Genomic DNA, 24,784 nt, shown 5'->3' with positions numbered 1-24,784 from the left:
ACTCTTTTTTGTTCCTTTTCAATCTTTGGGTTTGGGTGCTTCATCGTTTTGATCATTTTGTTGTCCGCTAAAATGGCGGCAGAGTCAACTCAGGAGCTGGAGCTACCGGAATGTCCAGTTTGTCTCCAACAATACGGTGACGTTTCAACTATCCCACGAGTCCTCCCCTGCGGCCACTCCGCCTGTGAAGACTGCTTGGCACAGCTACAAAACCCCTTTCCTGGTACAATCCGCTGTCCAGCTTGTACTCAGCTTGTTAAACTTCCCAACCCCATTTCTTCTCTCCCCAAAAACATTGATCTATTACGCTTCTCCACTCTTCCACAAAACAACAACAACAATTCAAAGGGTTCTCATCTTTCAACTAAAAAATATGATAAAGATCCTATTTTTATCAAACTCCCTTTATGGTCTCATGAGTTTTACTCAAATTGGAAAACATGGGTCCTACCGGAGGACACTATAATCATCGAATCAAACGGTTCTGTGTGTTATGGGAAGGTTTTGAAGGTTTCCACCAGCGTTTCTTCTATGGGGTGTGCTTTGAAAGAGGGTGAAAAGGTTAGTCTTCTTGAAATTGGATATTTTGCTAAGGGTTCGTGTTCGTATAAGTTTGAATATAGTTATGAAGTGAAACTTATGAGTGTATTGTATGGATTGAGTGAAGGGGAGAGGATTGAGTTGGAGTCAATTATTAAAGCAAGTTTAGCTCTTCATGTAATGTGTAAGGTTTATGGGTTTTGGTACAATATGGATAATCATTGTGTCTACATGGTTTCTGAGGCGTTTAGTGGGAGTTTGTTAGGGAAGATGGGTGTGTTAAGGAATGCAGTTCTTGAGAAAAATGCTGAGGAAAAGATCACTAATGCAGCTGAGTTTGTGATAGTTTGTTTGGATATATGTCAAATGGTGAGTGATTTGCATTTAAGAGGATTGGTTCTGGGTTGTTTGGGGCTTTCTTGTTTTGGTTTTGACAAGTTTGGCCGTGTTTATGTTGATATTAGTGAAGTTTTGGCAACAGGAAGGAGAGTTCGCAAGATACTCACAGAGGTTATTGTTGGCAAGAGTGGAACTTCTAGTGATGATTTGGTGGTGAGATTAAAAAATTACATGGTGGAAGATTGTGTTTTTGTTAGTCCAGAGGTATTCTTTGAGTTGTCGAAACTGGGTGGCATTGTGATAGATTTAGGCAGCTCAAGGCATCATGTTGGATATGGTTCTGATATTTGGTCATTAGCTTGTGCAATTATTTCACTTCTAGTTGGTAAATCATTCGCTGAAGAGATGCAGAATTATTTGGGTTATCTGGTTACTGTAGTAAGAGATGAAAAATGTCTTGACTTTGTTAGATGGTACGTGGAGTGGAGGCAAAAGATTCTAACTCTAATTGAATGCAGATTGGGGTCAGAGTTTTCTAATATGAAGGAGATTCTCCTCAAATGCTTGGAATACAGTCCTGAAAGTCGGCCACTTATATCTGAACTTTGGAAAACTTTAAAGGTTCTTGTGATCAAATCTGAACTGGATGATGTGAAAGACTTAGAGCAGGCAATAAGAATGGAAAACATGTGTAATTGCTTAATTCTTGGAGACTTTTGTCAGTCAATCAATAAGGTTACTAAAGAATCGCCGAGGTGTCTTGATGATACTTCTGTGGTGGAAAATGCAAACGCAGAGGAGGCTGATGGGGTTGAAAATTTTGGGCCTGATAAGGATGTTGTTGAGGGCCTCTCCTGTGGTCAAATGAAATGCATTGATCTAAAAGGGCATCGTAATTGTATCACAGGTTTAGCAATTGGAGGTACAAGCACTGACTGTTTTCTCTTTGATATCTCAGTATTACAGTCTTTCTTGAGTTACATAGTCTTAGATGTTTTTCTTTGCATTGTTGCAATTATTAACGACTTGACGTTTTTAATGCTTATTTTATGTGCATTTTCTTGCATAAAGCTTAGAGAAAACATGGTCAATTTCAATGCTCTTATAACTATTGATGTTGGCTTTTGCTCTTCTGTTCCTTTCAGGTGGCTTTCTGTTCAGCTCGTCATTTGACAAAATGGTCAATGTATGGTCTTTGCAGGTAACTTGTTAAAGCTAGTATTTGTATGAATCAGTCCATCATTTGGCATAGGATTTGGACTATGTCATTGTTGAATCCTCTTTGTGGAATTAGCCTATAACCTTAGGAATTGGAAATGAAGAGATAACAAAAGGTCTTGCAAAAATGACATACTTAGATTAAGACAAATGAATACGAACAGTTTAGGAGCTATTTTGGAGGAACTGTGTTAGACTAGTTGACATATGAGTGCTAATCCTTGAATCTTCCTATTATTTATAACAGCTTAAGCTACAGATTTTCTGGAAATTTACATTATTGGAAGTAGGAGCTATTACCCCAAGGTTTCATTAAGTGGTCTCTGTGGCAAGATGTAATTTAAAATGTCTCAGAATATTAAAATTCTGGTATCTATTAGTGCATAATTATGATTGTGGGATCTAATTCGGAAGAGAATGAGAAACTATCTTGATTCTACAACGCCGTTAACTTGGATAAGGGTATGTTTTACTTTCAAGCTGCTTATGATTCTAGATCAGCAGTTCCATTTTAAACATTAAAATATTTCACTCTATTCCAGAAATTCAGGAATTAAGATGAACTGTAGAAACTTGGGACATGATATGAATATTAAGAAACGATATATTATTTATCTCTTTAGGTCTCACAATCTCCATTCTTCAAAATGTAGCATCAGTTTGCCTGCTTGAATTTGCTCTTATTTCATACTTTGTAGTTTTCTCCAGTATTCTTTTTCCAAATATGGACCTGTAGATAGTTCATGCAATTTTTGGCTCAAAATATTGATACTATAGTATTTAGGTGGAACTTAAAGTACGATTTATTATGCCCCCAGGGTTTTGGTCTAATGTAAGAGCGCATTACATGATGTGTGGTTAAGGTGCACGTCTTGTGTTCGAACACTGTTGTAAACAAAAACCTGGTATTTAAATGGAGAAGGGTAGAAGGGTGGACCCATATCCGCAGAGTTCCCTAGCCTTTGGGGTTTCTGGGTTATCAAAGAAAAGATCTATCATGTTTTATCCTTTTCTTTTATTTGAAATTAAATTTTATTACAGCACGGTTTTCATTAGATTACAGATAAATCATTGATATAGCATGTATTTTTACTAGATAAAACTTTTTTCCCTTTTGCTATCTCTTCATCAGCGTCCTTGAGTTATACAACTATTACAGGACTATTCTCATGTACATTCATTCAAAGGTCATGAGCAAAGAGTTATGGCTGTAGCTTTTGTAGATTATGGAGAACCACTGTGCATTAGTGGCGATAATGGTGGAGTAATTTGCATTTGGCGAGCTAGCACTCCATTAAGTCCAGAACCACTGAAGAAACTACAGGAGCAACAGGACTGGCGCTATAGTGGTATACATGCCCTTGCTTTCTCTGGAAGCCAATATCTATATACTGGCAGCGGTGACAAGTCAATAAAAGCATGGTCTTTGCAGGCAATTTCCTGTTGCTTTCTAATTGTGATTTAGTTTATTCAAGGCAGAAATTGAAATACTGCTTCCTTCCTCACTCTCCAGGATTACAGTCTATCCGGCACTATGAATGGCCATAAATCAGTTGTATCTTCATTAGCAATATGTGATGAGGTTCTTTACAGTGGTAGTTGGGATGGAACTGTACGGTTATGGTGCCTTAGTGATCATAGTCCATTGGCAGTTTTGGGGAAAGAAGCCCCAGGGAGTGTTTGCTCAGTTTTTTGTCTTGCTGTTGATGAGAATGTACTTGTTGCAGCTTATGAGAATGGTTTGACAAAGGTACTGTTTTGAATCCAAAGCAGATAAAAAGTTTGTTTGATTAGGTTAGGATGTTGAACATCAACCTCAATCTATGGGTGCTTAGTAAGTATATTGTTCAAGCTAGTAGTAATTGTGAATTAAAAAAAAGATCATGTGTTTAATTTTATTAGATACCCTCATGCTTTAATTGATTCCATTAGATTTGGTTTGACGATATTCTGGTGAAATCTGCTCAAGAACATGAGGGTGCCATCTTTTCTGCTTGCAAGAAGGAGAAGTGGATTTTTACAGGTGGCTGGGACAAGACTATAAAAGTAAAGGTATGTGCACACCCACCATATATATGAAAATATCAGCTTTTGTGCTGTTCATGTATCATCCAAATGCTCTGAGATTGGAGTTGGTTGATGATTTAATTCGAACTTTATACTGTAATTCATGGTGCTTGAAGTTGTACTAGCTTAAAGTTGCTGCTTTATAGGAACTCTCCGGAAATGGTGATCAGATAGATGCCGTTCCACTTGGATCTATTACATGCGATTCTGTAGTAACAGCTCTACTCCACTGGCAAGGAAAGCTCTTTGTTGGACAAGCTGATGGAGTTATCAAGGTATCCTCACACTAAAGCTCTTTATTCGACAAGCTATTTGTTAACACAGTTGGATGCTTCTTTGACAAGCATGAAGTCCTGATGTAGCTTACTAAATGTTTTCAGGTGTATTGTTCTGCAGTTAGATGAATCCTTGAAGGCACTTTTTGATAGTTTTATCAATTATTTCTTTCGAGAAGCATCTCGTCTCAGCAACTGCAAGGAACTGATTGTAGTATTGTACCAAGTTCAGGGAGCGTAATGGGAAACACCCTTCACCTTAAACCAAAGGGTTCGAGTCACTAAGGAAGTAAAGAAGGAATCGGACCCCTGTTGGCTCCTGAGAAATTTACGATATCAAGAAAAATACTGTCATTAAAGAAAAAAAAAAATAGACTGAAGAGAAATGCATATGATAAGAGTATACAACATAACATGAAATGTATAGTTTTCAACAGATAAATATGTATAGGTGATCTTTTCAACTTGTTCTGAATGAATGATATTTTCATGTTGAAATTCAACTGTCTTCTAACATCTAGAGCTTTTGTAAAGCTGAAAGAATATGAAATTCCTAAACTTTGATATTATTTTTTAAAATCTTTTAATTATTGTAGTCATTTTTTTGTCCATGTAATATTTTTTTAAAAAATAAAATATCAGGAATCTAATTATATGATAATTAACAATAGTTAAGTATTCCACTTAGAGGTTAATTTTTCAAAAATTGAAAGGGAGTAAATTCATTCATTTTGTTAGGCTAGAAAGTCAAGACTATCAAATTTAGCATACACTCGAGGGATAAGCATATGGAATAAAAAAATAGTCCTGGGATAAAATTTAGATGTCTTGTTTGGTTGACATGTTTGGGATAACTTATCCCACCATTTATAACATAGTGATGAGATAAGTTATCCCATATACATGGTGGGATAAGTTATCCCAGGATAACTAACTCCAGGATAGTTAATCCTGGGATAACTAGTTCCCAACCAAATGACCCCTTAAGGTTAGGTTAAAAATAATTTATTATAATTTATTTTTTGTATCAATTTGCTTTTCTTGATGTTTTCTTACTTGTTGATCTTATATTATATTGTGCATCCACATGAAAAAATAGAAATAATTGGAGAAATAGTATTAACTTTGTAATACAATCGGCTATAACTTCAATACGGTATTACCAAATACCGTACCAAACCAAAGTTTAATTTACTGTTTTCCAAATTACCAAACCGAAATTTAAAATTTTGATATTTGGTAATTACTTTAAACTACCAATTATCGAATTACCAAATCTGAAATTTGAGAAATCCAAACTGAATATCGAATGTCCACCCCTAAATTTAAGTGTGCACCAAATGAAATATGTCAAACTTTGGGATATTGAAGTATTCAGCCAAAAACATCCATTTTTTTGGACTTTGTTTTCATCAAGAACCTCTAGTGTTTGATATAGATTTGGTACTCCAGGATGAACTTTACCATTTTTATTTTAAAAGAAAAGAGAGAGTCCCAAACGTAAATTCTTTGATAACGATCAAGAATATACTTCTCAATAGAATCTTTTAAAATTCAGTCGTCCTCCGTGCATTATACTCTATAATTTTGCTCAATAAGAAGGAAAATGAAAAATAATTACCAATTTATGGTTTCTAATTTTTTTAGCCAGCCAATTACTTTATGATGGAAGTCAAATTCAGGATCAAATACAAAATAAATAAATTTACTGATAAAACAACAAAAATAATTTTAAAACTTTACCTTTGTCCAATTTTAAAAGAGAAAACATTAGCTGCAAAAAGTTCAACAACAGTGCAACAATGGCTACAGCTGCCTCCAACACCGCACTGGTGCCGCCGCAATATCGGCAGCAACGCCGCAATAACCACCCTCCTCTACTCACTCCTCTCTTCTTCAACAAGTCTGCTACATACCCTTTACTTGTTTTTCCTTCTCCTTCCAAGACTCGCCGCCGGGGCACTCTCTCACCAGTTTCTGCTTCTCTTATGGTACAATACTTTAGTAGTTTGCTTTTCTCGCAAGAACCAATTTTTTTCACGTTTCATTCAATTCAAATTCTGTTAGCTTCATTTTCCCCAATTTTTTGTTTGTTTTAAAAGGAAACAGCGAATGAAGTGAGAAAATCCTGGGGTGGGTTTAGTAGCTTGAACAACTGGGTTGTAAAAGATTATTATAGGCTGGTGAATTCTGTGAATTCCATGGAGCCCCAAATTCAGAATCTTTCTGACGAGCAGGTTGGTTTGTAGTGACATTTTTGTTAATCTTGTGTTAGTTTTTCTTCTTTTCCCCCCTTTTCTAAAACTATTTTATCTTGTTGGGTATTTGTTGTCATAGTTGAGAGCAAAAACTCTGGAGTTCCGTCGCCGTTTGAGAGAAGGAGAGACACTAGCTCATATTCAAGCTGGTCTGACAATATGCTTTAATCTTTTGGCTTATAAATACTGAATCTTTTAGTCAAAAGGAATTAAAGTTCTTGTTTTTGATCATGTTCATTGCCATTTCTATCTCCAGAGGCATTTGCGGTTGTTCGTGAAGCTGCAAAAAGGAAGCTCGGAATGCGCCATTTTGATGTTCAGGTATCTCCTGTGTAATTCTTGACCATGTTGATTGTATAACTATAACATAGCATCTTCTGAAGGATATTTATTTGTCTGACTCCACAGTTAATACCTATTTCAGTTCTCTTACTAATTTCCGTTAAAAGAACACAGGTCCATATTCTTATCAGAGAGTGGTAATGCATAAACATATCATACATGGATGTTTGGTATCATTAAATAGATATAAGAATAAACCACTTCGTGAATAATTCAATATTATTACATATGTGACGTTCTTACTAGTGCAAATTGATCATTCCGCTTTAATTGGTAATGGTAGATTATTGGAGGAGCAGTGCTCCATGATGGGGCTATTGCAGAGATGAAGACTGGTGAAGGGAAAACCTTGGTGTCCACGTTAGCGGCATATCTTAATGCCTTAACCGGAGAGGGTGTTCATGGTATGCTGTGTTGAGTGTGTTTATGTGTATGTATATATCTACGAATCAATCAATCTATCCATCTACATACACACACATATACATGTAAAAATTTCTCCACCTATTTCTACTTCCTTAGAAAGCACTTTTGTCTGCTATAGCTTCAGGATTACCAACTATAAAAGGTGTTTGTGGATGCTTGTTGAGTTATCTTCAATATTAGCCATTCAGGAATGAGTCGTCTAGGCGAGGTTTTACCTCAAATATACATAATTAATCAGAACTGGCAAATATTAGCATGGTTGTAAATGTAGATAATACTTGGTGTTTGCTAATTTTTTTTTTGGCATCTCCTTTGACAGTGGTAACAGTGAATGATTACTTAGCTGAACGTGATGCTGAGTGGATGGGACGTGTTCACCGTTTTCTAGGTCTTTCTGTTGGCCTTATCCAAGTAATTTTCTATAATCAACTGTCTGTAATTTCAATATTAAGTTTATTGATCTAGTAAATATTTTTTCTCAAATTGTATTTTACAACTAGTTTTTTCCAAGAATTGCACGTAATTCAAGGACTTGATCTTTTCCTTTTTAGATACCAACTGTTATCAATCAACCATAGTAACTCTTTCTATGCACAGAGAGGGATGAAGAGCAAGGAGAGGAGATCTAATTACAGTTGTGATATAACCTATACGAATAATTCAGTAAGTTGTAGTGAGTTTCATGTTGTTCACTTGCATACATGTTATGTCATGTACCTTTTCTGGTTTATAATTCTTCATTTCTCTTAGTTGCTTGACATGTGAAACTTTCTGACAGCCTAACGACTACATGTCTCCTGCCTCCCTTTCCCCACCTCTTCCCTTTTCTTGTTTTCAATGGCCAGGAACTTGGTTTTGACTATCTTCGAGATAATCTTGCCACTAGCCATGAGCAACTTGTGATGAGATGGTAAACATTGATTACATTTTTTTCTCTCTTGTTAATTTGTGTGATGGTTCATATTTACCTTGTACAAACAGGCCAAAGCCCTTTCATTTTGCTATAGTTGATGAAGTTGATTCAGTGCTCATCGATGAAGGAAGAAATCCGTTGTTGATAAGTGGTGAGGTATGTCTCATTGTTTTCTTATCTTGTCAAAGTACTGTTGATAGAATTATCCAAAAGATATTAGTTTTTTCTTTATCTTACCAGAAACTATTGATTGCATGAGTTTTGTTAGCTGGATATCATAATTTTCATCCTTGTTTATGTTTTTTTTTTTTTAATATCTGTTTGTCTTTTATTTATTTAATTTTAAAATTGCTTTCTGCATTCTGTTTCAGGCAAATAAGGACGCTGCTCGTTACCCTGTTGCTGCTAGAGTAGCTGAGTTGCTTATTAAGGGTCTTGTGAGTTCCAAGTTGTTGAGTTATCCCTTTAAAACTTAAGCTCTGTGGCAACATTACAGGATAATGATGTTATTTGTAATATTAGCATTATAGCATAGAGCTTAAGGATAATTCTGTGGAGTTAACTGAGGAGGGAATTGCACTCGCTGAGATGGCCCTAGAAACAAGTGACTTGTGGGATGAGAATGATCCATGGGCTAGGTAAATATTAACCTGTTGTTCTGTTTGCTTCCTTTGTTTTCCGTTTTTTTCTTTAGTTAGATTGTATAAGGTACTTTTGTTTTAACTATTAAACCAAACACTGCAGATTCGTATTTAATGCTTTAAAAGCCAAGGAGTTTTACAAGCGTGATGTCCAATACATTGTTAGAAATGGGATGGCTCTTATAATTAATGAGGTACTTGCAGAACAAGTCTCCCGCATAAGATGTGAATGTGTTCTTGGTCTCTTTTATTGTCACCGATGATTTTATTGTCATTTTGTTCATCACTTGCCTTTCCTTATTCTATTCAGTTTAACCCTTTGGGTGGAACTGTTAGTAGTTTTTCAACCATGAAATGATAATGGTATGGTCAGTATTAAGATAAAGTCATAATCTGCGTATTTTTGTAAAGATTGTCATTCGACCAGTAGTTAATAATTCTAAACTTTGCGAAACTATTTTATGCATAAGTCAAGTTACCACATTGACAGTGAGCAGGGTAAGTAGAGGAGGAAACTTTTATCAGTCTGATCAGTGGTCTCTACTAGGGAACTTCGGAGAATTGGAGTCACAACCTTGCAGAGCAAAAGCATAAACTCTAAATTTCTATGCATATGTGAAAGGGGAAAAGGTTTAGTACATTTGCTGCTCGAGTAATGTGGTGAGAAGCTCTGCATCCAACTTTTACACCAAAATTCTACCACAACCAGAGCAACTGATTGTCATATATGAAAATTAAATATACAAATGAATATGTGAAGTTATGGTGGTTGAAGGGGATGAGGTGGTTGAAAATATCCTCACCCACCGCCGGCTTCTTTTTCATCTTTTCCGGCTTCTTCTTCTGATGGAAGTCAGGCAGAGGTTGTGGTTGAAAAGGAAAAAGAAGAGAAAAGAAAAATATAAGTCATTCACACACTCAAATGTAAGTAATAAACACAGTATTTGCCATGTCAGCATGAGGTGTTTAGGAGCCATATCTGCCAAAAAGAAGTATCTAAATGGTCAGTGGCAAAGTTAAGGTTGCAGATTACATACATCAGCTATTGTTATGTGTGTATGTTTGGGAGAAGATGTGGATCACCTCTTATCACATTGTCAGGTAGCTACGCGGCTATGGTGGGAGGTTTTAAATTTGTTCACAATATAGTGGGTTATGCTGAGGACAGTTAGACGTCATTACATAGCCGGGCTTTCAAAAGAAAAAAACAAAGACCCAATGCATGGGACGTAGTCCTATTGGCTCTAATGTGGGTAGTATGGAGAGAGAGGAACAAGATGTAGCTTTTGTAGAGAACCATATTTTGTTCTATTTTCTCTACTTTTTGGTATACTACTTGTAAAAGGTTATTCCCCAGCTTCACTAAAATTATTTACTTTATAAAATAAAAAAGGAGTCCACATGACAAGTCGTGCCAACTTTGAGGGACTATCTAGGTATTTAGCCTTAGGGGTCATCTAGTTCAAATACAAGTTATACAGGGATTAGTAATGTAAGGATTGTAATGCAGTGATTGTTTGGTGTTGAATATTTGGTTTGTTTAATTAAAGAACTTAGAGCCTGTTTGGATTGGCTTTTGATTTTTGATTTGATTTTTGGCTTTGAGTTAGAAATTCCAAGTTATGACTTTTGGCTTATTTTTATCATCTTAGCTAAAAATCAAGTGCTTATAAACACTTCTTAAATTTACCCAAACACTCCAAACGTGCTTAAAAAAAATATTTTTGCTTAAAAACACTTACAATAAGCTAATCCAAACACGCTCTTAGTTCTGAACATCATGAGGATATTTTTTTTTTATAAAGGTAACTTGTATTATAAACAAAAGAATACATAAGGAGTATTCTAGTAATACTTACATCCAAAAGTTGCAAAACGAACAGAACTCCTATGGAGGTCATAAGAACTCTAAAATACTAGGAATATCCTCTGCATCTTGAGGATATTCATGTTTACACCAAAAAAAGAAAAGAACCAGGCAATTCAGCTTCAAATTCTGCATAGAGCAGCTCTTGTTTTTAAAACATCTCTGATTCCTCTCCATCCATATAGACCACCAAATGCAGGCAGGGACAATGTTTTATCTCTCCCTGTGTCCTGTCTGATTCCCATCTCTGTTCTAGCAAGCTAAAGCTTCTTTGATGTTCCTTGGCATAGTCCAACTGATGCCCCTTAAGTTGATGAAAATCTGCCACAACTTCGCAGTCTCTCTACAATGTAAAAAGAGATGATTTATTGTCTCGACCTCACATTCACAAAACAAACACCTGGAACAGATTTGCATACCTCTTTTCATTAGGTTGTGTTGAGTGAGTGCAGCCTGATTGGCTAACAGCCAAGTGAAACATGCTATCTTGAATGGTATCTTGACTTTCCAAATCATCTTCCAAGGCCATCCACCTATATGAGTACCAGGTCTTTGTGAGCTTCTATAAACCGAGCCAACTGAAAATCTGCCTTGCTTATCTGGATTCCAAAATAGATTGCCCTCATTTGTGTTTAGATCTTTGCACTGCCCTAGAATGTTGAGTAGCTCAACTATTCTATTGACCTCCCAATCATTTAGATGTCTTCTAAACCTTAGATCCCACCCTTGATTATCTCTCATTTCTCTGATTGTCGCGTCTTTTTGAAGGCTCGTGTTGAACAAGATAGGGAACCTATTTCTCAAAGTCACCTGATCCACCCATTTGTCTTCCCAGAACAATTCCTTCCACCATTCCCTACCTTGATTTTGCATTTGTTAAAGAATTTGATCCATAAATTTCTGATGGATCTCCATTCTCCAGATCCATAGGGTTGTGTGGACAGGTTGGTGATCCACAAATTCTCTTGTCATTTCCGTTTGTTTAATCCATATATTGCTAATACCCGTATTTTATTTCCAGATTCTACTCTGCCTAAAATATTACATAGATTTCCACATAACTTATGCAAATATTAATTACGAGGATAACCAAAATAGCTACCAAATAATGTAGAAAAAGAGTTGAATTTTGTACAATGATCAATTCCCTCCACCAATCAACCAAACAATGCTAAATTATATACCACGACTAATTTTCCCGACAAGACACCATACGAGCCCTTAGATTTAATTTCAGAAACCAGAATTAAAGTTAAAGTAAACTTGGAGGGCCTAAAATAGTGAATTACCAAAAGTGGGAACGCATTTTCCCTAAGTTGGGCTGAATTCAGAAACAAAAACAACTTTGAATTATTAAAAAAATTGTAGTTTAGATTTCTAAATTTAGCTTTCAGAATGGCTCCTATTCTGATTGAAAGCTACTCTGGTACAACAACTAGAATTGTAACTACGTCTCAATCCCAAGTAAGTTGGGGTCGGTTATATGATCCTCAAGGACCGTGTCATTTTATTTAGGCTGAAATCAGTCTAATATTATATAAAAGATTCCTAGCAAACATTGGACCTAATGACAATGAGCAAACATGCCTAAAACTTAATCCCAACTAATTGGTATTGCCTATATAGATACTTTTCTTCCATTATCTCCTACTTTTTGGTAGGTTTGCATGGATTCCAGCAGATTGCAGGTCTTTCAAGACAACTTCCGTCCATGTGATTTTAGATCTTGAAAGCTACTCTAATCGTCTATTAAATTCTAATCCTTGAGAATGGTTATCTGAAGAGCTCTGGTCATATTTGTTGGATGACAGTTGTTGATTTCCTTTCTTGGTATTAATTTACAGTTGACTGGAAGAGTGGAAGAGAAAAGGCGATGGTCTGACGGAATCCATCAGGCCGTGGAGGCTAAAGAAGGCGTTAAAATCCAGGTACAGTATCTCCCACTGCTGACTGCTCCTTTCTGAAAATGGTTTCATTAGTATCTGCTAATTCATTCCTTATTAAAAGTGCACGATCTATTCATTTTGTAGGCTGATTCTGTTGTCGTGGCACAAATTACATATCAATCTCTATTTAAGCTTTATCCAAGGCTCTCAGGGATGACTGGGACTGCAAAAACTGAGGTTGGGTCACTTCTAAAGTCTCAAATATAGTTTATGCTTTAGTAATGAATTTCATTGTTTATGATACTTATCATCTATATACTGTGCACTGCAGGAAAAAGAATTCTTGAAGATGTTTCAGGTGCCAGTAATTGAGGTGCCGACAAATTTGCCTAACATTCGTAAAGATTTACCAATTCAAGCTTTTGCAGTAAGATGTTTATCATACTCAAGTAAGTTTAGTGAGGTTTTGGGAAAAGGACCAAGTCTCTGATTTCAATTTTCTTGCTTTCTATTGTTATGCCTTCAGACTGCACGAGGAAAATGGGAGTATGTTCGTGAAGAAGTTGAGTTTATGTTTCAATTGGGTCGTCCAGTTTTAGTGGGGACAACAAGGTACTTCTGTGACAAATGTTTTTGGTTTGATTTACTGCTTTAAAATTAAGAAACTGTTTTTAGTATTGACTCTCGCATATGCTACAATCATTGATTACAGCACTGCTCATGAATATATGCAAGCAGACAGATAAACACACATATATCTCTACGTACATATATATTTTTTTGTGGAGCTACTCTGTGAAGCACTTTAAGGTCTGCAGGTCATATATCTCTGTTATCATAATTTGGTAAACACACTCTCATCGTAATATTTTCCCTATATGATGGATGATGTACATACTCATATATGAGCCTGTCTAGCCTAGGTGACCAAGCCTCTATCTTTTTTACCTACCTTACTCGTCTCTTTTTCCACATTCCCTTTTCATTGTTATTAGATGAATTGACAGTCAAATGTCAATGTGAAAACTGGGATCAATAGAGAAGTACCTTCTACAATCTACTTGAGAAAGTGATTAGTTTGTCTTGTTCCTGTGCACAAGCACAACAGAGGGAAATTAGCCAGTTAGAATAATTAGACTATCAGCAAAAGAAAAATCCTATAGAGAGGATATAACATGTAGTTGAGTGGCAAAAAAAAAAAAAAGAGAGAAGGAAAACCTGACAAAGAAGGACGCAGATAGCAACTGTTGAAACTGACATTCAATTTCTCTGTTTCCGTTTATCCTCCTGTTTTTGTCCTTCTCTATTTTATGATATTTTTTCTTCAGGAGGGCGACATATAGGTTTATATTAGTGAAAATTCTTCTGTTAGATTTTTCTACAAAGAAGCATACTTTCTTAGGTCTGCGTGTTTCCATACCAGGTACTGGACAAATTATGCTATTAAGCAATAATGGGGTTATTAACTTCACTCTGTTAGTTGTTTTTGACACATGTGAGATCACTCTTTCCACTACAGCGAATCTATCTGCTTTAAATTTGACTTCATTATACGGCTATTTGATAAGAGTATTTGTTGCTCTTATTCTGTGCGGGTCTCTCTCTAGTAGCCTATAAAGTTTCTCCGAACAGGAATGTTGTTGGACTGCTAGAAATTTGTATTTGTTTGGTCTCTGTTAGTCATCTAATACTTGAATATGATTTTTGTTCATCACATTTGCTGGCAATTAATGTTGCAATATGTATGTTTTGACTAATACTAATTCTAATGCAGTGTTGAAAATTCTGAATACTTGTCTGACTTGCTGAAGGAAAGAAAAATTCCACACAATGTCCTCAATGCCCGTCCCAAGGTTTTACAGAACTCTTGAGCTCTACTCTTAACTCATAATTTCAGTTTGGTTTGGTATCTCCTACTTGCACATCTTTACATGTGATACTATTTTGCTGGCTTTTGATTGATATTATCTCGATTCTTGCAGTATGCTGCTAGGGAAGCTGACACTGTTGCACAAGCAGGGAGAAAATATGCAATCACCATATCTACTAACATGGCAGGAAGGGGCACTGACATAATCCTGGGAGGAAATCCAAAGGCAAGTTAACGTCTATGTTGTTTGACATTGTACTAAGCCATATTTAGGCCCTAGCACTTGGAATGACATTCATACCTTTTCCATGACAAAGATGCTTGCGAAAGAAATTTTGGAGGAAAGTATACTTCCATTCTTGACACAAGATATTCCCGAAGTTGATGTTCATGGAGAACCGAATTCTCAAAAGGTTCTTTTGACGTTTCCTTCCTCATAAGATAAATAAGCAAGTCTTAGTCCCCTCCTCCGCTGATAGTATTTTTTATGTAGGTTCTGTCAAAGATAAAAGTTGGACCGTCATCATTAGCTTTGCTTGCCAAGGCGGCTCTGATGGGTTAGTAATTTTAATCAACTAGCATCTTAAAAGTCTAAATCAGTTTAACCAATAGCTTCTGATGAATTATAGTTTAGCATCTTAGTATTGATGTACTGACTTTTTCATCTGATAACTTTCTCTTTGTTGTTTTTGTTTCGTATATTGATTATCTAGCCAAGCACGTTAGCAAAAATGAGAGCAAGAAATGGTCATATCAAAAGGCGAAGTCTATGATATCTGAATCCATTGAGCTGAGTCAGTCTGTGGAGATAAAAGAGCTACAGAAGCAGGCTGATGAGCAGTCAGAATTTTACCCTCTTGGTCCATCCATTGCTCTAACTTATGTATCAGTTCTTGAAGAGTGTGTGTCCCACTGTTTGAATGAAGGGTTAGACGTGAAAAGGCTCGGGGGGCTTCATGTCATTGGCACTTCTCTGCATGAGTCTAGGAGAATCGATAACCAGGTGAGTTTTAGTTTGGTAGGACTTTCAAGGAGGAAAAACTAGCTTAACACTTTTATCAAGAAAGTATAAATATAAAGTAATGTAAACCTTTGGCCTCTTGAAATGCTTGTTCATGTAAACCAAGTCATGAGCTTGCACATCTCCGTTCAGACATGGTTTTCTTCATAAATGCAACAGGCAAAATACAGACACTAGATGACTGCCAGATTTTTTTATTTTTTTATTTTTGACTAGGAGTTTAGGTCAACAAATAGATGCTTACCATAGTGTTGATTTTGTAGTCTTTACAAGATGGATATGGAAAAAACTTTATACCTGATACCAATGTATTATGAAGACACTAACTGTTGAAAATAGAAGGATAAGACATTATTACAAGGTGGTAATATATTTTGTTTCAAGTGTATATTTTTTGTTTCGAGGACATGACCCTAGATAGGAGGGTGTGAAGGACACATATTAGGGTAGAAGGGTATTAGGTAGTGTAGTGTAGAAAGGTTTTGCTTTGGGTGGCTAATTGTTTATGAGTGTTTTTTTTTAAATAATAATCTATCCTAGTATGTTGTTTATGGTATTTCAACTATCACATGATTTTATTGTTGTTTTGGCTACTTTTTCACTGTTCCTTGGTAATTGCTATATTCTCTCCATTGTCCTCTTCTTCTTTATACCGGAAATTGTTGTACTTAAGTCGAGAGTCCTTTGGAAACAGTCTCTGTAGTGGTAAGGCCTGCGTACATTCTACCCTCCTCATACCTCACTTGTGGGATTTCGCTGGGTATGTTTGTTGTATAATCTTTTGTTTGGCGTAAATTGATAATTATGTTATACCACTATACTATGATATGCACTTCAGAATTTTGTACTGTTGCTTCCTTGTTTAAAGTTGTCTTAATGTGCATGGATGCACTATCAAACAATTTGTATCTTGTCTGGCAAGGACTATTGCAATTCATTTACCTTTTGAAGTTGGGAAAACTTTCTTATTTTATTGTGTTCTGTTTTTCTCTTGGGGTTTTGGGGTGGGGAAGGGTTGTTTCATCCCTCTTCTTTTTGTTAGACTTCTATCATGTTGACTTCTGTTACAAGCTTGAACTTTCATAATAGCTATGTTTTACTGTAGACTGCCAGGGAACTTAATTCTACCTTTTTCGATCATACCTGTAGAACTAGTGTAATGTCAGTAATTGGGTGAGGCAATTCATGATGGCTCGTTCTTCAAATTCATTTTTATGATGTAACTTTTCTGTATTTCTTTTACATGTTAAGTTGTTAACTATGTATGTTGATCTATAAGTTGTGCATGTAGCTTCGTGGTAGAGCAGGCAGGCAAGGTGATCCTGGATCAACACGATTTATGGTGAGGTAAGATGCCCCTTTTAACTTTAATAGTTCCTCTTCAATACTTTAATGATGAAGTAAATAGTACTTACCTGTATCTTTGTTCTATTTTTAAGAAGACAATTATACACACACACACATGCACATGTCCGCAATGAGCCAATGACGGACTTACACACAAAGTGGTGGGGGGTTCTTAAGCACCCATTCTGTTTGACCCACAATTTATACTGGTACTAGTAAAATATTGCAAATAGAGTTGTGAAGCACCCAAACTGCAGAAATAGCAATGGGTGGGTGCACGAGTCAAAGAAGTGGATGAAAGAAAATATTACTCCTTTTCTTATGTGTATATTAGAAACTGTACGACTAAAATTAGTTAAGCAGCCATGACTTAAAAATAATGGGCCTGGCCATCTGCCGCTGCATGTATATATGTTTCTGAAATAAACAGTTGGTGGTGGTTCAACTATGCAAGTTATAAGCACTTATGCATATAAAAGAACAAACAATACAACATAGTTCTCTATTCTTTATTAATTTAGTTAAAAAAGGCAAAGCTCCTTTACACATTACTTTTCCTAGTTCAGGTTAAGTTCTGCATAGTGCACAAGGTGTATGTGCATTAGGTTTTTTTGCTGTTATAATATCTCTAAATTGTACTATTTGCCTCTACTCGCCTCCAGTTTGCTGAAAATATTCTTGGTTTAGGTGAAATATCAAGATTCTTGTATAAATTTATATAGTGTATTTCTGTTTTTCATGAAAAGCAGAGTGCATTCTGTGACTGACCCGCTATCCTAAAGATGCCATTCCTGATTCTAGCTACTTCATCTTATTACAGCTTGCAAGATGAGATGTTTCAAAAATTTAACTTTGACACCGAGTGGGCAGTGAAGCTTATATCCAGGATTACAAATAATGAGGATCTCCCAATAGAAGGTCATGGAATAGTTAATCAGGTGCGAAATAATTTCTGTTCACTCTGTTTCTATCTCTGTAATTTAATATACTGTGGGTTTTCTTATGTTTTTTATGGCTAACTCTGGCTTTTCTGTGTTTGGTTTCAGTGTTATTTCTGCTTTTCAATGATTTTATGTTTATTTTTTCTTTCTATGACATGCTTCTAACAATGATGTTTAAACTTTACTAACTGCCAGCTTTTGGGTTTACAAATCAATGCTGAGAAATACTTTTTTGGCATACGAAAGAATCTAGTTGAATTCGATGAAGTTCTTGAGGTATCTACTTCATGTGCTGATACAATTTCTGTTGTTTTGTTGTCTTTGTTTTTCAATTAGGATATTCTCCCCTATTTCTGACTCATAAATTGTGCATTTTACAATTTAATCTACTGATTTATTCTTATATAGATTATTCTGCAGGACCATATTCTCGCTATATTATATGCTTTACTTTTTCTCCTTCAGGTTCAAAGAAAGCATGTTTACAATCTTCGGCAATTAATTTTAACTGGAGATTTTGAAAGTTGTTCAGAGCAAATTTTCAAGTGAGCCTCTTGATTCTTTTCATTTGAATGCTGGAACCAGCGTCTCTGGATTCTAACACATCTATCTGCACACATGAAGAGTATCTGAGTTTTCATATTTAGAATACCATCCCATTATTTGTCAATTTCTTTTTCAATTGTCATGATTCTTTTACTCCACACATTATGCTATATTTGGAAAATAATAAGACTCTGGATAATGTTCCCTTCATCCAAAAGAGTTTTTGTGTTCTCTTTTTTTCTGCTCAAAAATGCTATCCTCTTTCCCAAAGAAATTACTTAACACATTTTCATCTTACACAGGATTACTTTTCCACTCTACACTACAATTTTCTTATCTATTTTATCTGCCTAAACTATGGAAGTCATCATATGGTGTCACATGAATTCTCATTGTTGAGAATTTGGAACTCTTGCTTTGATTTTCTTCTTGGATCCTAGGTCTATCAAATTAGAAGGGAGGGAATAATACTCTTAATGTATTTTATTACTTAGTCATTTTGTTACAAGAACTTACAAAATTTAAAATAACTTTGACCAAGTCAACAAACTGTGACATAGGGAGTATACTTCTGCAAAATGCTGATAAGCAAATAACATGATGAACATGAGGAGACCTTTTTTGTTAAGACAACCAGCATAAGTGTAGCTGATGTTGTAAAGATCCCTCGTCTTATAAGTTAGATAGTATTTCCGGGAAATCAAGCATCAATACTTTATGCTAGATTTTGGAGTAAAATAAAATATGACCTGTTTGGATGCTGATAAGAGACTTGCAGTGCACAATGACCTATACCCCTTAATGAAGGTATGGAATGGAATAGGGCTACTTAGCAACCTCTTTTTCTTTTATATATATTTGAAGCCCAACTTCCTTAGCCATATCTATTGCGGGGCTTGGTGATTTGATGATCCTATTGTTTGGTATGGGATATTAGATTCATGGACCCAATTCTTTCAGCACAGAATGTTGCCAAAATTTCTATCTCAGGGAAAAATTGAAGAGTTGAGGCAAAATTTGCATGGAGTTTGAGCAAACAGCCAACTATCGTGTCATCTTATGATACTCTGTGATATTGCTCTATGATTTAATCCGTTGTGCTTTCAGAGTTGGTTATCCAAGATTAATTTAGTTATAATTCTTTTATGAAGTGAAAAGCCACGCATAGAACATAATGATCAAGTTCTCTTAATCATTTTTTACCCTTAATGCCATGTTTAACTTGGTGCCTGCAGTATAATATCCGAATGCGCAATGCTATTTTGAGGTATCTTGAAACATTATTTATGTGAAAATTGATGCATCTACTTACATTAGTTCGAAACAACAACTACTACTATGCTTCAGTTCCAAACAAGTTGGCAAGTTGGGTCGGTTAAATGAAACCTCACTAACCATGTTCTATATTTAAATTCATCATAGGCCAACATTTTACAAGATTAAAAAAACAGAAGTACTAGAGGTTCTCTATATTTCCTACTGGCATAAGAATCTCTCCGAAGGCTAAAAGACTCCCAGAAAGCATAGGGACCTAACGGCTTCTCAAAAAAAAGCATAGGGACCTAAAGGAGATATATTAACATGACTAAGATAAATTCCCAAATAATTTGTGTTCTCATTTAATTTTTTTTTCTTCTGTTGTATCCAAATTCCTATCTTTCACTACGTCACATTGAAACCAAGAGATTGTTGGTCTTTTGAGACGACTTCCATGTGATTTTAGATCTACCTCGACCCCTTTTGAAATCTTCGTTCACTATGGTTTCACACCTATAGACCAGACGACAAGTGCATCTGGAGGTCGAAAATCCCCTGTAGAATCGGGTTTAGATTTTCTGGAAGTTTGTATTTATTCACTCTCAGGGTTCTGTGGGGTTAGTCTTATATTCATGATCAGTGTTTTCTGGGATCTGTACATGGTGAAACAATTGAAAACATTAGATATTCTAGTCTATTTCCCTCTGTTAGATCACTGTGATCAGTGTACTTGGCTTTTAATGAGAGATCATTGTTGATGGTGATAATTCATTTCTTTATTGCACATGTTTTGGATTAAGTTTTCCTCGGCGGAGTCAATATACTTTTGAGGATCAAGATTTTCTCACCACCATTACAATTCTATGTAGATACATGCAAGCAGTGGTGGATGATGTTATCCTTAAGAATGTTAATCCGCAAAAGGTAGCTAAAACCCGCTCTCTGAAGTATGACAAGTTTTTTTTGTGATGCATTGATTGCATTGTCCTTATCTTCTATTTTTCTCCTTGATTTTATTTTGCCAAATGTCACAGCACCCAAGTAATTGGTGCTTGGACAAAATATTAGAGGAGTTCAAAGATGTTGCAGGCGAGATATTGAATGGTAAGAGTGGATTCTGGAATAACTATTTATGAATTTTGCCAGTATGCATCATAAAGTTTGACCAGGAAATTATGTGTAGATTCATTTGCTGGGATTGACGAGGAAGCATTGCTTAATTCACTTGTACAACTTCAGAAGTTTCAATCCATATCTATTGACAACTTTTCCCTTCCAAGTTTGCCTCCAACTCCAATTTCTTTTAGAGGTATACGTGGAAAGACCTCTTCTTTCAGACGCTGGCTAGTTATATGCTCTGATGATTCAACCAAGTATGACCAATCTACATCACCGACTTCATTGATTTGAACTTCTTTATTGCAATCTACTGATTACATATGTCTGATTTTCTGTGCTAGGTATGGGAAGTATAGAGAGATGGTTAATTTCCTCCGAAAGTACCTGGGAGATTTCCTCATTGCCAGCTATTTAGATGTCATACAAGAATCTGGATATGATGCTGTATATGTAAAGGAAATAGAGGTAACATTATGCTCATTCCCCATACCTAAATTCATTGGTATGCGATCATATCAAGTTTCCTGTCCAGATGCGTCATTATCCAAATGTATGTACTTTTTTTTTTGAAACTGGTAACTTTGAATATATTGATAGGAACAGATCAGTACATGGGCTGTACTAGGGCCATATTTAATAGTAAATCCAGATCCTATGATCCTTGTCTAAAATGCATCTAACACATCAAAAATAGATACAGGATCATTAGACCAAAAATCTGATTACACCAAAAATATAGAATCAAGATACAATTCAATTTGATCTATTCTTATGCTATTCTGTATGTTCTCAAAACACCTAGCATTTCTCTCCCAAATTGTCCACCATATGCTGGCTGGTATGATTCTCCACTTACTTCTGCTTCTTGCCTGAACCCCAGCTTCTTCCTAGCTTTGAAGGGCTTCTGTCACTTTGCCTGGCATAGACCAGGAGAACCTTTAAGGTTTATGAATAGCCTTCAAAGTGGACCTGTGATCTTGCAGTGACGGAACAATTGTCTAACAGTTTCTGCTTGTTCTCCACGAAAAACACATCTGGGACATAAAGCTATCCCCCTTTCATCAGATTTTCTTGTGTAAGGATAGCTTCCTTAAGTAGGAGCCAAATAAGACATGCTACCTTGTAGTTGTAGGGTATATCACCTTCCATATAATTTTCCAGGGTCAGTTGACATTCTGTTGGTTGTGATTATTCAACCATCTGTATGCTTTGCCAACCTTGAAGGTTCCTCTGTCACTGCCCTGCCACCAAAGCTCATCTTCCCCTTGTTGTGTTCCTTTAAAGTGGCGAATAGTGTTAAAGAATTCTGCAACGCTTGTGATTTCTCAGTCATTTACTTGCCTTAAACAACAACAACAACATATCCAGTGAAATCCCACTAGGTGGGGTCTGAGAAGGGTAGAGTGTACGCAGACCTTGCCACTACCTCGTGGAGGTAGAGAGGCTGTTTCCGAAAGACCCTCAGTCATTTACTTGCCTTCTGAAACTGATTTCCCACCCATCAGGTGTCCACATTTCTGCAATTGTTCTTTGCTGATTTAGCATGAAGTTGCGGATTTGTGGATAGATATTCCTCAAAACGACCATCTCATGCCAGTCATCTCCCCAGAAGCTTGTCTTTTCCCCATTCTTAACCTTTACCTTGGTTTTGTTCTTGAAGTCATCCCACAAGGCCCATACAGATCTCCACAGATTCACACCATATGGGTAAATAACTTCCTCATAACAGATGTTTGTCATTAGCATACTTCCACAACCATTTCATTTTGAGGGTCTTTGCACTCTCTTATCAGATCTAGTAGTAAGAGTTCGAAGCGTGATATGTGGTTTGCACCACCAGTTTGAACCCTACACAAGCTTTGCTTGGTCATCAAGTGGAGAAGAGTAGAAGGCGGGTTCATTACCACTAGCCCTTGGGGATTTCTCAGTCATCGCCATCAAAAATTAAAAAGAAGAATTAAAAGGATTAAATAAGACCATGCCACTGACCAAAAATCCTTTTGCTTCCTAATGGGTTATGATCTCATTTCATCTCTATTTGATTGCATAATAACTGCCTTCCATATAAAGATTAGATTAGCATAGAGGGTTTGGATGTGTAATTTGTGCATATGAGTAGTTCAAAAAGAATCTTATTCTCTATATTGATTCCTATGTTCTGTGGGTTAGAGGGAAGTACTTCTGAAGACACTAGACTGCTTCTGGAGGGATCATCTTATAAACATGAATCGACTAAGTTCAGCGGTATGGTATTTGCACATCGGTTAAAAATTTATGCTTTCCTTGATTGGGAGTTGTATATTAATTCACCCTCTGTGTTCTCGGAACAGGTGAATGTAAGGAGTTTTGGGCATAGAAATCCACTCGAGGAGTACAAGATTGATGGTTGCAAATTTTTCATCTCAATGCTCAGTGCAACTAGGAGGCTTACTGTGGAGTCTCTCCTGCGCTATTGGTCATCTCCGATGGAATCTCAAGAGTTATATGTTTAATAAGTTGCTGTCTTTTCATATGTGCTGTTGCTTCTTGTGTTCAGGTACACCTCTATTTGTTGTAGGTAGGTTAACATGCATGCTCTCCTTTTGCTCCTCAGCTTGGCTGGGACACTCCTATTATTATTATTAGTTTATTACTATTATTTTTTTGGGAAATGGAGATGGCAAGAGTTGGTTATTCTGAGTTGCTTATTGTTAGTTGTTGCTAAATGGTATGTGTGTTATCACTTATTTGCAGGATCTTGGATTCTCATTATCATCTTCCAGTCTGAGGGATGAATTTCCCATCTTATTCCAGCTCAACCTATGATGTACAGATGTCATGATCTGGATGCATAGCCTGATATCATTGGCAACTTCTGTTAAGTATTTAAGGTAGCATATCTTTAGTACCCTAATCTCATCTTTTTTTTCTCTCTTTAATTTCGTTCTGTTTGAGATCTTTAGGCTGGGAGCTCATGTTAGTGTGTCCTTTGAAGCAGGGATAAATCACCTCTGAACAGTTTTGAGTGAACTGTCTGAGGACCACCTCAATACATGATACCAGTCAGCTTAGAAATGGAATGTAGAGCACCCTGTACATGGTAGGACTGTTCGGAAAAAGATCAAAAAGATTCAAGAAGACAAAGTAGGGAAATTCCTTTGTTTCCACTCTGTGGACTCGTTAGAACTGTAGTAGTTGCAAGATTTATGAGGATTGCTGTTGGGTACATCTTGGTCTATCTCAAAGGGTGTTAACGAGAGGCCTTTCAATATGGTTAAAGGCATTAGGGATGAGCTATTACAGACGGTCTCCACCAAATTGTTGGCAAAGGCTTGCAGAAATCTGAATGGCATGAAGCTGAATATCTCTCAGACCATGCATCATTCTCGAGCTTCTCATCTGAAGTGTAGTAATGCAGGATCTTTATCCTTGAGCTCAACCTCTTTGTTTAGTTGTATACAAATGATATTGAAACAAATCTTCTCTTCAAATATCCTGCACGATTGTATGCACCGTTGGTGGTTGCAAGTTGCAACTTAGGAGAGCAAGCTTTGGTGGACAGATTACCTAGTACCCATGCTGGTGAATTGTAGCAGGCAACCAGTTGTATAGTCGAGGGGTGCTTAAGCTGATCCTGACGCCATTGTCATCAAAATATTGTTTGTAACATGGAAAAAAATGCAGTGTGTCTTGCTCCCTGCTCCTCCCTTCCTGCTGGGAGTAATGATCAGAATCATACCGGTGTATATTATACTAAGAACTTTATGCGTGTGATTGGTACCATATGACAATTAATCTGTTGTTTTAGTTATAAACAATGCCTTCACAGTTAAAATACAAACAAAAATCAATTGAAAATTGAAAATATGGAAGAAAAATTTAACTTAAATTGGGTTTACTGCTGCTGTATTGTTTGTCAAATTCACCAATTT

General features: G+C 36.3%; 1 protein-coding gene across 5 annotated transcripts; it reads left to right on the top strand.

Annotated features, from left to right (window-relative positions):
* The first annotated feature begins 20 nt into the window (after positions 1-20).
* LOC125846138 (protein translocase subunit SECA2, chloroplastic) lies at positions 21-24,510 on the top strand. Of its 5 annotated transcripts, XM_049525592.1 has the most exons (38): positions 21-1,801; positions 2,025-2,080; positions 3,257-3,529; positions 3,611-3,847; positions 4,030-4,149; positions 4,311-4,439; positions 6,542-6,676; positions 6,777-6,846; positions 6,954-7,018; positions 7,323-7,443; positions 7,785-7,876; positions 8,063-8,128; positions 8,311-8,375; positions 8,447-8,534; positions 8,750-8,815; positions 8,901-9,016; positions 9,123-9,213; positions 12,731-12,814; positions 12,917-13,009; positions 13,104-13,199; positions 13,299-13,384; positions 14,547-14,625; positions 14,755-14,868; positions 14,960-15,055; positions 15,136-15,199; positions 15,356-15,645; positions 16,955-17,010; positions 17,831-17,948; positions 18,147-18,227; positions 18,417-18,496; positions 20,624-20,678; positions 20,789-20,858; positions 20,938-21,127; positions 21,215-21,338; positions 23,043-23,117; positions 23,204-23,409; positions 23,607-23,743; positions 23,851-24,510. In XM_049525592.1, exons 1-36 carry the CDS (start codon positions 73-75, stop codon positions 23,363-23,365), a joined length of 5,532 nt encoding a protein of 1,843 aa, XP_049381549.1. In that variant the 5' UTR covers positions 21-72; the 3' UTR covers positions 23,366-23,409; positions 23,607-23,743; positions 23,851-24,510. The 5 variants fall into 5 exon arrangements, with proteins under 5 accessions (XP_049381549.1, XP_049381547.1, XP_049381544.1 ...); XM_049525590.1 differs by lacking the exons at positions 21-1,801; positions 2,025-2,080; positions 3,257-3,529; ... (1 more) ...; positions 4,030-4,149; positions 4,311-4,439 and adding an exon at positions 6,195-6,430 and having other exon boundaries at positions 23,607-23,729; XM_049525587.1 differs by lacking the exons at positions 21-1,801; positions 2,025-2,080; positions 3,257-3,529; ... (1 more) ...; positions 4,030-4,149; positions 4,311-4,439 and adding an exon at positions 6,195-6,430.
* Positions 24,511-24,784: the final 274 nt, after the last annotated feature.

The sequence above is a fragment of the Solanum stenotomum genome, chromosome 11, assembly GCF_019186545.1.
Source record: "Solanum stenotomum isolate F172 chromosome 11, ASM1918654v1, whole genome shotgun sequence".
Classification (NCBI taxonomy): Eukaryota; Viridiplantae; Streptophyta; class Magnoliopsida; order Solanales; family Solanaceae; genus Solanum; species Solanum stenotomum.
This window is presented reverse-complemented; position numbering and strand designations above follow the sequence as displayed.

What these genes read in the sequence shown, in the direction of transcription:
- LOC125846138 (XM_049525592.1), top strand. Translation starts at nt 73, where the DNA reads ATGGCGGCAGAGTCAACTCAGGAGCTGGAGCTACCGGAATGTCCAGTT. An exon ending in TAAAAGCATGGTCTTTGCAG is followed by an intron (nt 3,530 to 3,610) that starts GCAATTTCCTGT and finishes CTCACTCTCCAG; the next exon opens with GATTACAGTCTATCCGGCAC. An exon ending in AGAATGTTAATCCGCAAAAG is followed by an intron (nt 20,679 to 20,788) that starts GTAGCTAAAACC and finishes CAAATGTCACAG; the next exon opens with CACCCAAGTAATTGGTGCTT.